Here is an 18,254-nt window from a genome sequence, read left to right on the forward strand (position 1 = left end):
TTTTAGTTTTTCGTTTATTTTGGTGTTGTTCCTATACCAGACACTGGCGGCATGCATTATTATCCTTTCACTTGCCTGGAGATAGATTCGTTTAAGTAGTTGCGGTCTGAGGCCCCATTTCACCCTGGCAACCCTTTTAATAGCCTGATTAGAGTTAGTGAGTTTATCTTTTAATTCATTTAAATGTGGTATCCATGTCAGACCTGGGTCGAGTAAGACGCCTAAATACTTCATCGTTTTTACATTTTTAATATTACAAGTATCTGTAGGTCTAAATTTTATGCATGGTAGCCTTCCAATTTTTTATTGTTCTTAGGAAAGGTTATTAGTTGGGTTTTATCACTGCTGAAGTTAAGTTTGTTCTTCTCGGCCCAGTCTGACATGCAGGAAAAAATATGGGTTACCAGTTGGTCAAAATGATATAAGATTGGACCACTTATTAAAAGAAGTACATCATTTGCAAAATCAATTAAAGAAACATCATTGCAATTAAAATCTTTAAATTTCGTAAAATCCATAGTAGAAATACAATTAAAAATATCATCAATTAAAACCAGCCAAAGTATAGGTCCCAGGGAAGAGATATATTTTATAATTGAGGGCAAAAATGTTTCAATTCGCTTAAAAAGTTTTCGAAATATGTTGATATACGCAAAAGGTAAAGCTAACATTAAGTGGTCAAACTTTTGGACCGCTCTCCTGATCAAACTATAAGGAGTTTCCCAGTTCGCGGATAAATCCAAATCCGTCAACAAAAAAAAAATGTGTGTTTACTCAGAGAAAGTACGTTTTAGTGCCCTATTTCGTAATTAAAATATCGTCAGCACTAATTAATTAGCATAATTGAGCTCATACCCTTGAACCACTAAGATGGAGTCCTAGAATGTGAAAATCCCATCATTATATCAAACGTTATTCAGGGTGGTCCGTATTTAATTCTTTGTCTTTTTTGGTTCACTGTACAATTAGGAAATGTAGTTTCTGAAATAACAGTATCTAACTGAAGGATGCCACAGGTGACTAAAACTCAAAAAAGTGGTGACTAAATAAAAAGAAAAAATCCTTTAAAAGAGATTAAATTAAGCACATTTTTCTTGCATATATTACTTGCAGTCTGAAAATAATAGACATGGGTCAAACGTAACGGAGCAGTGACATGTCACAGTGACTGCTCCAGTCACTGTGACAACCTGCTCCAATCAAAAAGTTGTCACGGTGAAAGTATTACTACTACTGAAACTGTGAATAATTTCACTGCTACTTTTACCGAGACGAATTTCACTGCTACTGTCAATGTGACAAATATCACAGCTATTTTCACTGTGACAAATTTCACTGCTACTTCACTGTGATAAATTTCACTGCTACTGTCACCGCTCCAAAACTCACAGTGAAAATGTTGTTTTTAACAGTTTGATTTCCTTGGACAGTCACATTTTCATCGATGAAGGTTGACATTGTCGATAACAAATATCCCGACACTTCGAATAAAATGGACTACTAAGTATAACAATTATTTGTTTTAATCGATTACATAAAATATTGATGATATCGATTAACTTTACTGAAAACTAATCATGTCGATTATTTATTAAAAATATTTATTCTAATAATTTATTCAAAATTTTAAAAAATTATAGCGATTAATTGATTGATTGATAGAAAATATTGATTAATTTTATATCGATAGGGGCACGATGTATCGTTCAAAACTGCTATTTGTCAATGTCACTCTTGAATCACAGTAGCAGAAGTAACAGTGAAAGAGAAGTAGCAGTTTTTCCCACTTCTAGCATGATGTATATCAAGCAACCAGACTTTAAAAGTTTCAAATATGAATATATATACACTGGTTATCATAAATTAAGGAAAAATCACAAAAATAGCGATAACTCTTTCAAAAGTAAGCCAAACCGTGCAAAATTTGCATATGTTGTCCACTAAGAGTAGCTGAGTAAAATTGCAATATGCAAATTAGTGGCGCTGCACTCGGCTTACGTCATCTGCCTGGAGCATAAAAGTCCAAGTTTGAGAGAAAGCACACAAATTTTACTGTGATTGCGACATTGAAAATCTGAGATAGCCAATTCGTAATAATGACCTCTAGGCATCATTTGCCTGAAGAACTACGATGGAGAGCCATCGGGAGACTAGAGGCAGGGCAGAGTCAATCAGAAGTGGCCAGATGGCTAAATGTGAGTCCATCTGTGGTTCATAGACTTTGGAGGCAATTTCAAACCACAGATTCGGCATCTAGGAGGTTCAGTCAAGGACGGCCAACTGTTACGACCAGTGCCGATGACCGATATTTGACATTAAGTGCACGCAGGAATAGAACCGCTACTCCGACACATCTTAGATCCTCTCTTGCTGCAGCCACCGGAAGGTTGGTGTCAACGTCAACTGTGCGCAGAAGGCTCCACGAAGGTGGTCTGTATGCGAGACGACCAGCCATTTGCGTGCCGCTCACATCACGCCATAGGAGAGACCGTTTGCAGTGGGCCCGACAACATGTCCACTGGACGTCAGATCAATGGAGGCCTGTTCTCTTTACGGATGAGTCCAGGTTTAGTCTAGAAAGTGACAGTAGACGTTATTTGATATGGAGAGAACCTGGGACCCGTTATCATCCATCAAACATCCGTGAAAGAGATGCATACGGAAGAGGCAGTGTCTGTGTTTGGGGAGGCATATCCTTAGGAGGGCGCACATACCTCCATGTCTTTCCAAGGGGAACCGTGAATGCTCAGGTTTATCGAGACAACATCCTTGATGCTTATGTGCGCCCATATGCCGGGGCAATTGGTGATTGCTTCCTGTTACAGGACGATAATGCAAGACCACACAGAGCTCGCATTGTTGATGATTATCTTCAACAGGAAACAATTACTCGCATGGAGTGGCCAGCTCGATCCCCGGACTTGAATCCTATCGAGCACGTTTGGGATGCTCTAGGGAGGCGTGTATCTGCCATCAATCCGCCCCCTCAGACCCTTGCCACGCTTGCAACTGCTTTACAAGAGCAATGGCTCTCACTTCCTATTGAACTGATAGACCGCATAATTGAAAGCATCACACATCGCTGTTTGTGCTGTATTGCTTCTAGAGGCAATCATATTCCATATTAAAGGTACTTTTTCTATTGCAAACCGATACTTCCAATTTGTTTATTTTATACATGTGCTAATTTCTATACTACTATTAATGTCTGATAATTTCTTTTTATGTTGTTTAATACCTTACTATGTGTTGTATATTGTGGGTAAGTTTCATAAAATTCCATGTGTAATTTCTTGAGTTATCGCGATTTTTGTGAATTTTCCTTAATTTATGATAACCAGTGTATATATATATATTTTATTGTATCTACCACCATTGGAAATGATTAGCAAATACTTCGAGAATGTGCAATAAATCCTATTCTAGGAGAAAAATACTAATCCAGAAAATATATAAAGTATATATATTTTTTAATTTAAGGTGGTAGATACTTAATCACAGAAATATACATATACCCATTGCGTTTTACCATTAGAAGATACGTGTTAATTAGATAATGATAAAGAACTGCTGTAATGGTTGATATATTTATAAATGTTACTTTTGTGAAATTAAAATATTTTTTTTTATAGTTTTATGACTTTATTGCATCGTAGAGAATTGACGCAAGAAAATATTAAGTGACCTATTAATTAAAAATTTATCATATAAAATATGTTTAGATTCACGTATAGCTAATAACTTATAGTAACATTAATCTTCAATATTTTTTTTAAATAATCAAGTACATCTATTTAGATACTGATTCAAATAGAAGTAATAAAAAAGAACTATTTTTCAAGAAAATTTTTTTGCCGATATTCATCTATAAACTGAAATATTTATGTCCTTTGTGAGTTAAATAGTATTTTTTTGTATTCGCTTTCTTTCCAAAGTAGTAAAGTCCCGCAGTGGACTGATCGTTAAGACACGGTTCCCAGCAGACCACCGAAGTCAAGCATCACTGGCAGCGGTCAGTGTGCGGGTGGGTGATCACCTGGATCAGTCTGCGTAGGGACCGAGGGTGTGCGGTATCGGTCCTCGTTAAACTGTACTACCGTAGAGTGCTCGACTTCGCGTGCAGGTCGTCGGGCTACTGAAGCGGGGGTGCCATCCCCTCTGCAGAGGATCAAAATTGTGATGGCATGTCTTCGGATCATCCTCAGGGGTGTTTCCCAGACCGACGCCCATAGCCCATTGTGCAGCTCTAGTGCGACGTAAATGAACAACAACAACCAAAGTAGTAAAAATTGCACTGTACATTTAACACACGATATTATCTTTCACAGAAGTAAAATAATTTAACATTAAATTGTCTGTTCTGTTGATATAATTTTTCTCTTACAATTTGACATGAAGGACAAAAATGAATATCAAATAGCATGTATCAATATCAAGAAAGCGTGTATTAGTGTATGTTAGAATAAGTAATACAGTAATTGAATTTTAACAGTAGCTAATAGAAATTGGCGACGGTATTTGTACATATCTGTAGTTATATACTGATAGTTTTCGTACGTGTGAAACTATTTCCAGCTCCACAACATACAGGGAAAGGCTGAGGGATCGAGAAAGAAAAATAGATACTGTCTGTCTCTCAGAACAGCCACAGACATGGTGGTTGGCGATAAGTAGGATGGAGCCATTTCCAAAAATAAGAACAAAACAGAGAAATTTCTAATCTTGGGCGTTTGGAAACCGGAAAGTGATCTAGAATAGCAATATAATTTTCAGAGTTTGAAAGATTGCTAGATCTGAAGCATTGCGAAATTCTATTACGTGTTATTCTTGATCTCCTTTCATCCGTGAAGGTTGACATTGTCGATAACTACCATCCCGACACTTCGAATAAAATGGACTACTAAGTAGAACAATTACTTGTTTTAATCGATTACATAAAATATTGATGATATCGATTTACATTATTGAAAACTAATTATTTTGATTATTTATTAAAAATAGTTAATTTATTTATTTATACAAAATTTAATAACTCATAACGATTAATTTTATATGTATGTAATCGCAGTCACTGCTATTTGTCACTGTTACTCTTGAATCACAGTAGCAGAAGTGACAGTGACAAAAAAGTAGCAGTTTTTCCCACCTCTGGAAAATAATACAAAATAAAAAATATATATTTATTTTCAAATATCAATAATTTACAACGTAAATCAATGTGGTAGTTACGATTAATAGTAAAAAATGTTCATCCCGTGACGCGAGTTTCCCACCCCTGGTATAGAGGCTTTCTGATGTAGGAGATGATGAAAATATGATCAGTGGCAGATGGATCATGGATTACAGTCCCCTTGCCATCAGGTTAAACGTAGATAATGTATAAGAAATAATTAAAAAAATTACTTCAAATTCCCCTTGTCTGCAAATATGCATGTAATTAATTTTATTTAAAATTACTCTAAACTAGAGTTGATCACATTAAATAACACAATTTGTCTGAAATAATGCTTTTTACCTCTTGTAAAACTGGAACAAAATTTATAATATAGTTAACTGGGCAAAAAAGATGTTTTAAACAAAATAACTTGTACCTTCACTCATAAAAATTAGACAAGAAATTTGCTGTGTACTTTAAAAAAATTTAATTTTTATCAAGCATCAACATCTTAATGTTCTATAGTGAATTAAATCTATGTGATGCAATACTTATAAATATGTTTTATATTCAACAATTGTTCATACATAATAATACATGAAAATGATATAATTCTAATTTTTTTCTAAATATTCAGGAAATATGCTTTTCTATTATTATTATTTGTCATGCTATTATTAGCCATAATAATAATTAGCTATTATTTGTCATGTCCTTTGAAAACTTAAAATTTGTTTAAACCATTGTGTCATGTTTCTTTATGCAAAATCAATTAGCATACTTACCAAAATTTTGTTTTTGATAAAATCAATAAATAAATATGAGCAGTAACATTGATTATTTTTTGTTTGTTTGTTTCCTTTTTCCATAACAATTAAAGACTTGTTTTATTATTCTTTAAAAATGCATTTTTCACTTTAAATACTAAACATAATGTAATAACTGTTTTGGATAACATTTATCTTTTAATACTGTTACAGAATATATTTTTGTTATGTGGTCCAAGAGTGACCCCATGAGGTAGATCAAGATACATCAGCCACAGAATAATATGTTGTCTAACTGTTTGAGTTTTTTTTAAAAGAATATTATAAAAAAGTTCTGCAAAATAATTTTCAAGAAATCTTAAATAGTGAGAAGTATGCAATTTGTATTGCTGAGAAAACTTAAACTACATTTATTTTTAAACGAGACAAAGATGAAAAATGGATCAACTATCCAAACCATGTTTTCCCATACATATATAAAAAAAATTTCAAGGTCATTATGAACATCCTATATCTAAATCAATTGAAACATATAACATTAAATTATTTAAAATATTTTATTTTATACAATCTGATATATAAAAATGATAGCAAATGAAGGTAAAACAAATGATTTAATCATCAACTTCATCAGAAAAAGTATTTTCAAATTTTAACAAAGATTCTTTGCCTAGTAACTTGTCTTCAACTCCAGTAACATTAATGGCCATTAATGGATACATGGCAGTCTTTAAGCTGCGATACAAATTCGGAAACTGCACTTCTTGAGTTGCTAAAAGTTGTTTCACTCGATGACGCTCCTAAAGTTATATAAAATTACAGGAAAAAATTACAAAAATTTTAATATTATAATTACTTAAATATACAAATTATTTAGTTATTAATTTATTATAATTCCTATTTGAATTCTATATATTATTTATTATTCAATTTTAAAAATAATTTGATATAAATTATTATTATTAAGAACTAGCATATATTAAGTTTAAAATAACTAATAAATTAATATTCATTATATTACAGGGTGCGTAGCCAAATCTTTCAACAAAAAATAAGCACCTTTTAAGCACTTGAAAAACATTTTTAAGCACTATATACATTAAAATAATGCAAAATAAGGTTTAAAGACTTTAAATGATCATGAGAAAATAACTAGCTTCTGACAAAGAACTTGTTTCTTGATTATATTAGTCATTATAAAATGATGAAGAGATTTTTTGGTTCGATATCAGAGGGTGGAAAATGAAGTCTGAAATTGAGAGTATCTTGCAAAATGCAGCAGAATTGCATATAAGAAGGCAATAATCTCACCGAATCCAGCTCAGCAGACGCACATACGGACTCGCAAGTATTTCATCAAAGGTGTAAAATGATTGGCGCTTTCATACGCTATGGTCCGATGGTACGCCAAAGTGAATTATGAAAACGTTGAAAAGAACAATATGAAAAGCACGCTCTTGCATAATAAGTGGGGAAAATCGACACGGTAACAAGAAAAAAATCATTTTTGAAAAGGAAAAATTAAGCACTTCTTAAAAACACCCAATGAAAAAAGCACCTTTAAGAGCATTTAAATAATGAAAATAAGCACCTTTAAGCACTTTTTAAAAACATTACGCACCATGTATTATTATCATGCGCATAGTACAGAGCAGGATCCCTAATGAATTTTGATGAGAAATTTCCCCTCTCCTAGTTTAAAACTTAAAAAAATTTTAAAATATAAAAACAAAAACATTTGATCTTCATATTTGTTTGATTTTTTTAAATAATTTTGTTGTAAAATGATGTCATACACTTTTAATTTGGGTATTCATTTTTAGTAAATGGCAGTAGAATGCGAAATTATTTTAAAAATTAATTTTGCAAAAACTTGCATCACAAACCTATATTTTTCATGACCTAGATATTTTCTAAGATTGCATAGCAAAATGTTTAAAGAACGCTAAGTATTATTCAAAAAGAAAATAGTTTGAATTCCAATAGGATGATTTAAATGGTTGTTAGAAAATTCCATAATTTAGAAATTTTATTCAACTAAATCTCTTGATTTGGGAAAACTCTGGGAAGCTGATATAAATTGTTTATTAGAAACTAATCTGGAAAAAATTCAAACATCACTTTTTGTAGGTAACTTGAAAGTTGTGCATTTGAAGAATTTTTGACAGTTGTCAACCACACAGAAATATTTTTAAATAATAAACTATTTTGTTCAAATAAAATGATTATAAAATGTTAATCGAATTTAATAAACCAATAGAATGTTAAGCAATAGAATAAACTTTCAACAATAGACCTCTCTCATTAGACATCCAAAGGTATAAAATAGTATATTTTTTAGAGTACAAGAAAACTTAATGTAAACTGTAACAGCTGTAAAGTATGATATTTATAGAATGATTCTTTTTATCAGTTACTCTTTAAACAGCAAAATCCTTTTGAAATAAATTTAGTCTATTTATCATTTGGGGGCAGGATACTTTATTTATGGTGCACTAAAGCTGCATAATGGGCTTTTTGCAATGGTCTGGGAAACATATCTGAGGATGATCAATAAGCACATCATCATAATTTTGTTCTTCCGGAGATTTGGTGGTATGCAATTAACTATTTCTAATTCGATTAAAAATTTGAAACTAAGTAAATATGAAGATAATTATTTGTTTCTAAAAACATATTACAGCTAATAATATAACTTATAAGAAATTTATAACAGATAATTCAAGAATTTGTTCTTTATACATACATATGTATATAAAGTAAAATTTGTGTTTTTATTATAATAGAAAAAATAAAAACAAAAGGTACAAAACAAAGTTTAATTAAAAAAAATTCTGAGACAGCAAATTAAATATTAACTGAATTGTAATTTAAATGTAGGAATTTTTTTATAAAAGGAATTTTTTTATGAAAGGAATATTATTTAGTAATGTTCTAAATTTTAATAACATAAAACAATTTGAAATATTCTAACACTGTTTCAACATTGTTAGCTTATACTTACTTTTGGAGCTTCAAAGCAGGCTGGACAATTTTCTGGTATCACAGGCAATTTTTTCTGCAAGTTAAAAAGGAAATAAAAGAATTAAGAAATTGGGTCAATGCATTTATTTCAGGGTTAGAAAAAAATAGGATGAAACAAACAAAAAAAAAGCATGTTTTTCCAGAATAAACCTGATTTTTCTGTCTATTGCAAACAAAAGGCGAAAAAATATTTTAAGACCAAAATTAAATATAAACCATTAAAAAGAATTCCATGCAAACGTTTTATAATTAAAAAATAGTCACAATTTTTCCATAATTATTCTAACATGATTAAAAAGAATAATTACTGAAGATTTTCGATATGTTTAATACACTACAAGTCTAATTAATATACAGATTAAAAGTTAATATCTAAATGATATTTTTGCAATGCATTTAAAGTAGTGAATTTCTTGCTTAATAGTAAAAATGAAATTATCACACTTAAGTATTATTTACATTTATGTCATAAATTAGCCCTGTATAATAGCGTCAGTATCAATTAATTTTCATAAAATAATTTATTCTTGCTTTTTTTTATCTTTTGAATCAATTCAAAATATTTTTTTTATTCAAAAATAAAAGGAACATGCTGCATGAACTACATAAAAAATAGTAAAACTATATTTAGTACTTGAAAACGGGGCTCAAAAAACCACCCGTCCGCCCGTCCTTGGCGGTCAAAAATTCCCTGCGGACAACGAATTTCTCGAATCTGACGTCTGTGCGGACGGCCATTTTCCCGTTAATGTTGGTGATACATTTTCAATTTTTGTTATCTCTCAAGAGTCTAGCGCCTCACTCCTAAAATGACCCTCTAATCTAGAAATATATCAACATACTGAGCATGTTGAAATTGATGTTTTCTTTGTCTCTCGTACTGCAGCGGTTGAAAGGGACTTTTCAGCAATGAATTTACAAAAAAAAAAAACATTACCTACTGATCTTAAACAAGAAGCGTTAAACGCAATTATGAACATCTACCTAAATGGAAAACCCTTTTCAGAGCTTTGTGCAGTAACCTCTGTAAATCATTAGCTTGATTGTGGAACTGGCAAACGTCATATTTGATTCATTTAAAAAACGCAGTACCCTTGGATAAATTGACATTCCAGATAACTTGACATTTGCCATTTAAATTATTTCATAAAAGAAATAAATTATTTTATAAAAGAAATACTGGGTTCCTATTAGTAACCTAGTATTCCTTTTATTACTGTATAATGCAATCCTAGTATTTGTAATCCTAGTAACTACTAATTCATTGCGCAATTTATATAAATGCTTGTAATAAATAAGAGAAAATTATATTTTTATTTATTTAAAAGGGACGGGTCAGTTTCAAAGGAGGACGGGTACATTGTTGGACTAGCCGTCCTCGGGGACGGGTAAAAGTTTTGAGTTTTTTCGAGCCCTGCTTGAAAATATTGTTTAGTTTTTGATTTTAAAATAAATATAGAATAAAATCCTTTTTTTTTAGTCATTTATTTTAGCAGAATAAAGCATTAAGTATAACATTAGACTTATTGTCAAAAGTTCTTCAACATTCAATAAAATGCTCATAAAAATAAAATAAAATACTAATAACATATTTTTTTATTTTGAAATGAATTTTTAAATTTTACTATAATGATAAAAACATACTGTATATATACAAAAGAAATATGTTTACATTCATAACAGAAAAAATTAAAATAAACTAACAAAACTCAAAAACTTTATTTATAAACTAACGAACTTAACTTACAAAATAAAAAAAACAAACAAAATTAAAAAATAAATAAATAAATTATTCAGATAAATGCTTTTAAGTCTTACGTGCATAATGTTAGAAAAAATTCTAATTGCATTAATTATTTTATTCAAGTAATTTTACAAACTACCAGAACATGATGTTGGTCACAGTATATTTTATTTTAAGCATTTTTTTTAAAGATGTTATGACTTATTTGCATGCATTAGTTTATTTTACATAGATATTTTTACAGTCAGTTATATGCTGTTATGCTTTACAGTTTTATATGCTGGGCTGCCAACTGCTACAATTTTAGCAAATATTTTATAGAGTGATAGACAATATAAACAAAGCTTTCAGAATTTTATTGATTTTGCCAACATAGTAAAAAGTTACCAAGAGAAAAAAGGAAACAAATAAGTTTTTTTAATGCAGTCAAACCCCGCTATAGTGAACCTTCAAGGGACCGAAATTTTGGTTCACTATATCCGTTACGCAGGCAATTTAACTAATGGTTCCCAAACTCCTCCTTTTTATTACACGTTATTTAAATAAATGACTGAAAAATATTATTTAGTAGCGAAAAATGTGTTATTTTTCTTTACCCTTCGTCTTGCTTACTAAAAAAAAAAAAAAAAAAAAAAAAAATTAGTAATCTTTAGTTGATGAGCAATCCTGACAGGAAATGCATATTGATCCCACTGACACCTTACAGGTGCATTATCTGCCAGGAGGGTTGGAAATATCTGCTTGGTTTGTTTAGGGATGGGAAAGTGAGATAAAAGAAGCTTATCACTAAATTCCCCTCTATAGATTGTTTCAAAAATCGGTACATGTATTTATTTTAAAGTAAAAATTTCAAAATTATTACAAAAAAAATGAGGAAAAAAATCAATTGAAGACAGAAAAAAGTTCATTATATCCAACTTCCTCACTTTTTTGGTTCACTATATCCACAAAAAATAACATTATACGTGTATAGCAAGGCAAGGGACCTAACATTTTGTTCACAATATCCGGGAGTTCACTATAAACTGTATTCACTATAGCGGGGTTTGACTGTATAAACTTTTGAATCCTTTACAAGTAGTGATGTAAAACATAAATTTAGCTACCAGTAGAAGAAATTTTCTAGAGGTAGTTCTTATATTTACAATGATATGCAGGGCTGTCTACCACTAGGTCTTTTGCAAAATATTTTATAGAGCAGTAGACAATAAAAAAAAGCTTTCAGAATTTGGTTGATTTTGCCATAATTCTGAAAAGTTCACCAAGAAAAAATGCAAACGAAGTAGCTTTTTATATGAACTTTCAAAATCTTTACATGCAGTAGTGTAGAAAATAACTTTTAATAAAATTTACAAAACAAAGAATAATACATTAAATTATAAACTAAGCTACCACTTAAATATACTTTTTAAATAACTATAGAAAGTCAACAACCCTGAATATGTAAACCTTGAAAAATGACATATTTGTGTTTGCTTTCGATAAATGCAATTTAATAAAATTGCTAATAACTTAAAATAAAAAGCTTTCAGAAAATTAAATAAACAGAAAAGCTTCTTTTTATACCAAGAAAAAAAAAACAAGTCTGGTTTAAAAAAAAAAGATTACTATGAACAACAGTTTAAACCAATCGGATAAACCAGTCAACTATTTTATTTTTTAAAAAGGAAATAAAACGAAAAAGAAAAATTTTAACGAAACATTGTACGTGAATTCAGGTTTCATGACATGAAAAATTATTTAATAATAATTTGAAACATTTTTTTAAAGAAAATATCATTGATCAACTAGGGATTTAGCTTCTTAAAAGAATTTTGATTTATTAAGTTATAAATGGGTTTTTGTTTTCTCTTTCTTTTAAATATATATATATATATATATATTATAATTTAATATTTAAGAGTAAATGAATGAATGTCTTTTTTCTTATTAAAGAAAAATAAAGATTTTACTTAAACATGGAAATGTTTTTTAATGCAATAATTATTTTTGGGAATAAAATAAGAAATACATTAATTTTTTCACCAATGCAAGGCAGGATAGACGAAAATATTTGCTATGAAATTTAAGGAAGCACAAGCCATCCCTTTCTCACCATAGACAATAACATTCATTTATTAAATGCATAAAAATAGAATAGAATATGTTTTAGAGCTTGCTCGCATCAGAAAACCAATATTGAAATAAAAATTACCGTAATTTATGGAAGAAACGCCGCACCTATCGTAATGAGACTTAAAAGAAAAAAAATCATGGTAAACGCCGCACATGTTGTAGACGCCGCACCCATAATAACGATTTAGCGGCAAAAGTGAATATGTAACATTAATTCCTTATAAATACTACTAATGTTTTAAATTAAAATATAAATTAAAATTTATAAATGTATAATTATAATAAAATTAATAATGTAATCTGCTATTGTATATTTTGGACAAACTGCTCAGAACAACATGTTACAATCGGCTGTTGGTGCCATCGTTAGGAAAAAATTTAAATAACTATATTTATATTACTTTAATATAAATGATTTTTTTTACATTACAGTATAGGACCCAAAATTCGACACTCACGGGACCGATGAAATTCCGTATTTCGGAATTTGCAGAATTTTGGATCTCATCCGGAAATTCCAATATGGCGCCCGTATATTACGATAATTCAATTACGCTGTTAATTTCAGAAGAACCAATTTAGCTAAGTTTCAATTGTAGATTTTGATGGGGTGAATTTAAAACTGTCCCATCTTTATAAATTTCATTAATTAAAATGTTTCAGTTGAATAATCTATATGATATAATCAAGAAGAAATAATCCGAAGGATAAATAATTCAAGATGAAATAATCCGAAAAAGAAATAATCGTTTCTTCTTCAGAGCGAGATCATTGTTCTCGTTGTTTCTTTTACATAACATTTTGTTTTAACAAAAGATGCTCACCTCGGAAAAAAAAAAGCTAACAAGGAACTACAAAAAAAGTAACAATTAATGGAAAGAACCTAACAATGAATAACTACAAAAAAGAAGCAAACAACTAATAACGATAAAAAAAACCAAGTTAACAAGTGTAGCAAAAAAAGTAACAGTTAATAAGCAATAAAAGGATAAATAAATCGAATTTAAAAAAAAAGCAGCAAAAAGGGATAGAATTCATTTTGTACACCAAGTGAGAAAGAAGTTTCAATGTCAAAAGGGTGCGGCTAATTTATAGTCAAACAGAAGAGGGAAATGTGGGGGGACAAACCAATAAAGCACTTGCAGAGCTGTCAAGATTGATTCATCAGTTTTTCCCAACTTGCATTTCTTTATTTTGTTCATTGGAAATGCAGATGTTTTTACTTTTCAATTTCAGTTTATTTTAAACTGCTTTAGGAACAGATGTTTTGTTTGACACAGATTTATTATTTTTTCTCTTCATGTTTTTATTTTTAAAAGATAAAATATAGTTACTTCCTTCAAGAGAAAAAAATTCCAAATAAAAAGAAATATTATTTATTTTTTTTCCCTCTTATCATTAAAATTTCTTTAAAAAAAAAAAAAAAAAAAAATTTGGTCGGATTAAGTGCCGAATTTCGGATTCCATACTGTACTACATATTTATATTTTATAAATATTTTTTTAAATTTAATTTATTTATTTTTTGGAAATATACCTCTTTTTATTTAAATAAGAAGATATCAGTTTATAAGTCGCGTCCATAACAACGATGTATAAATATTAACAAATACTAAAAAGAAAACTTTCCGCAATTTAATTTCTCCATAAAGCACGTTGTAACAAAGTGAGAAAAAATGTGAAAGAGCTATCAACCACGCGGTTTGGTGGGAACTAGATCGAGATCAACCCACTTTCTTTAAGGGGTATTTGGTTATCAATAGTGGCGCCATCTTTTGCCATAATTCGCAACGATTTTGATTAAAAAAAATTTTTTTTTGAAAAATTTAAAATTTTTTTTTAAAATATCGTAAACGCCGCAATTAAAATTTTAAAACTCGTAAGCGCCGCGACCTTTCTTCCATAAATTACGGTATATGGAATTACAATTATATTTAAACAAAATGTAAGTTTAGTTTTAAAACAAGATAATTAAACTAACCGTGCCGGTTAAAAGTTTTTGCTGAAAACATAAAATCTTTAAGCAAAAACTATATCCTAAACATTATAAAAACTAAACTATGAAAAAATTAACAATATTAATTAGTTCAAATATATGAACAAAGTCCTACACATTTATACCAATATATTATATTCTTACTTATAGGTTTCATTATATAAATGTAATATATACCTGTTCTGCAAATCTTCGAAGATCCTTTTCTCGGACAAAAACAAGTGGTCTAATAATTCTTAAAGATGAGGATCTACAAGATATATGAAAAAAGTATTAAAAACACAATTAGTGTAGAATGCTAAATAAATAAGAAAAATAATTAATCTTTTGTTTACAACAGACATGATTAACAACTTTCGGAGCCTTTTAATAATAAATGGGTAATAATACTTGGTCTCCATTTTAATCTTAATAGCAAATTTTTTTTTACAGATTTAGTGTAATTTTTTATGGAAATGAAGCAAATTTAGAATTCATACACATGATTTTTTTAAAAATTAAAATCCAATATTAAAAAAAAAAGCATATGCAGAAACACATTTAGTTTTTGCGAGCAGAATATGCCAGATAAATATGATTAGCACAGATGCTAACTGCTTTTTCTGAAGGAAAAAAAACTGAGTTTTAAGTATACACATACCCTCTAACATTTGATGTTTGTGCAAATTTTTTTTTCCAGTGATGATAAATTAAAGAAGAGAAATTTTTAACAAACAAAATTTTTATCAGAATTATCAGTCTTTATGATCTCTTTTTAACGTATTTGTATGAAGTGCTGGAAAAAACTCTCTTTGCTTATCTTAACTAACCGTTGGAATCTATAGAAAGTGAAACTATAAAAATTCTGTCATAGCTGGAGGGTTTATAGAAAGTATTAGGTTTTGAGTGTCATATATATATTATTTATGGAGCAGTTAGTAGATTTTGCATTTAAGTTATTCATATCACATTGGTTTATTTTAAAATAATAGTCACTAACCCTTTCAAAACAATTTTATTACAGCTTTTAAAGCATAAAATTTTATTCTTTATTTACTAATAAAATTTTAAATCAAAATGTTGAACAATAAGAGCCTTTAGTTAGTAGGTTCATAGTCTATAAAGTCAAATCAGAGTGGTGTGTTCCAACCACAACAAAAAGTCGAAGTTAGTACCTTCTTTAAACAGAAAATCATTTATTATTTTATAAAATTACCAATTTGAGAAAGAATAGATGAATAATTTCAATGAGAAATGTTAAAGTCATGTCAGCTTTGCTGTACATAGAGAGTCCTAATTTTCAAAATGTATTCTTCTAGAATTTCCTATCATTGCTAATGTTAAAAAGCTTACTTTAAATTCAAAATAATTTTTCTGTTAATCAGTTAATGTTCAGAAAAACCAAACAATTTTCAACATCTTAAAGTAAAATTTCTTAAGTAGACAGATGAAGTAAGATGCATTTATTATAGGAAAGGTGATAAAGGGGTTCTGGGTAACAAATTAATAAGAGGGACAATGGGGATAAATATTAGATGAAGTTTTACATTCATTTTAGCATTTATCAGCATATTTCTTACTGAATCATTGCAAAACAGTAGCAATTTTTTGTTTTACACATCATAAAAGCTTATGTTTAAACATCGAATAATAAGATAAAACTTTCATCCAATACTACATAATACACTATATCAAATAGCAGAATATGGAATAGCTGGACCTTGAATATTGAAAATTTTGAAACAGCAAACTAAAGAAAGAAACAAATGACCAAATATGTTTCATTCATTTTAAAATACAAAAAGAACAAGGCAAGTGCTCGGTCATTGACATCTACATAATGACATTACTAATGAAATTAAATATTTCAACTGTAATATTTATTCCTTATTAATTACATTGATTTAGCAAAGTTTCATTTTATGTCTTTTAATGTTAGTTGTTTAACAATGCATTCTTTTTTATCATTAATAATTTATGTTTCCTTTTGAGTTTTACTGAAGAATGCTTCTTTGCATAGCATACTGTTGTGTAACTACACTGTTCAATATGGTTTATGAAAAAAAGCAAGATTGACATTGTATTTCTATGAAAAAAGACCAAAGAATCATATTAGAATTCCTCAGAAAATAGTATTCTGGAAAACTCTTAAAACATCACCATCATAATGTTTTGCTAACATAATAAATAAAGTATTTTTATACATTTTGTTTATAATATAAAACTGTATCAGGTGTAAAAAAATAAACACCCACCATTGCAAAGAAAATTATAAGAATGAAAATAAGATGTTTTCAATTCTCATATTTCAATTTGACTCAGTAAATTGAACTAAGAGAATTTCCCAAATTAAATATGTTTTATTTAACAAAACTTATTTTATAGCTTATCTAATAATTATTTAACACTCTTATGATAGAGTATTAAATAATTCTTAATATCCTAACTTCTTTAACAAATAGCTAAATTTATAATGATGGTATGATATTGACTTTAGGCTACAGCACATTTATAATTCATAGTTTTAAAGAAAACCAAAGATAATCCTATTGTTAAGATATGGAAAAAATGTTTTTTTATCCCCATTCAATTAGCAAAAGACATAATAATTAAATAGTGTCATGATTAGTGTGTATGACTTTTTAAAACAGGGTATGCAATTAATTACACTACACAGTGTGCGTAGTACTGAAATGAATTTCTAGAAGAAAAAAAAACAGTTAGTGACTGGCAGGCAGAAATTTTTTCATTCTACATAATTGTGACAAAATATTAACCCTTTTGAATAAAGCATATAGCATTATTGTGATATTTATATGTAACCAGTATTAATATGAGGTCTAAAACCAATAAAAAATTTTCCATTTAAAATTAATTCACAAATGAAACTACTAAGTTTAAAATCTGGAAAAACAACTTACTTATCTGTATAATGAGCTTTCATAGTTCTCAAACGACCATTATGGAAAACTGACATTAAGAAGCTAAAAAGAAGACAATCAATAAGTTACCTCGTAAAGGTGTATAACATATACAATTTAGCATACTTTAATGATAAAAAATAAAGCACATTCAGAATTGCATTAGGAAATATTATTTGGTGGGAAATTATTGATTTGAAAAATTAATAACACCTATTTACCATTTTTGAGCATAAATAAATCTGTCATCTAGACAAATGTATAAAATGAGGGAGCGATGCTGAAGCGAGAAATGATTCTTAAGCTTCAACTGTTCAATTGCATTGATTAAGAGATTTTTTTGTCCTAATATTATTAGAGAATACAATAATATTTAAAATTATTTACTTTAAGTTTTATTTATTTATTTATTTTTTTCTAAATTATGACTGTCTTTGTGAGAATGATTTATAAGATCGTTCAGATTTCATGGTCATTAATCTGTATCACACAATATAAACTAAATAAAATATTTTGTATAATATACTTTAAAAAAATACTGTTTCATAAACTCA

The 18,254-nt window shown here is 29.0% G+C and overlaps 1 protein-coding gene across 1 annotated transcript in view; it reads right to left on the reverse strand.

The window, feature by feature from the left end:
- Positions 1 to 6,460: 6,460 nt before the first annotated feature.
- The window catches only part of LOC107455864 (uncharacterized), a 39,091-nt gene continuing 27,297 nt past the window's right edge, over positions 6,461 to 18,254 (reverse strand). Inside the window, exons 18-21 of the mRNA XM_016073586.4 lie at positions 17,701 to 17,763; positions 14,978 to 15,050; positions 8,927 to 8,980; positions 6,461 to 6,722 (exon numbers count right to left, since the gene is read on the reverse strand). Coding sequence (XP_015929072.1) covers positions 6,537 to 6,722; positions 8,927 to 8,980; positions 14,978 to 15,050; positions 17,701 to 17,763 — 376 coding nt within the window. The 3' untranslated portion in view covers positions 6,461 to 6,536. The remainder of the gene's footprint in view (positions 6,723 to 8,926; positions 8,981 to 14,977; positions 15,051 to 17,700; positions 17,764 to 18,254) is intronic.

This window comes from Parasteatoda tepidariorum, chromosome X2, assembly GCF_043381705.1.
Source record: "Parasteatoda tepidariorum isolate YZ-2023 chromosome X2, CAS_Ptep_4.0, whole genome shotgun sequence".
Classification (NCBI taxonomy): Eukaryota; Metazoa; Arthropoda; class Arachnida; order Araneae; family Theridiidae; genus Parasteatoda; species Parasteatoda tepidariorum.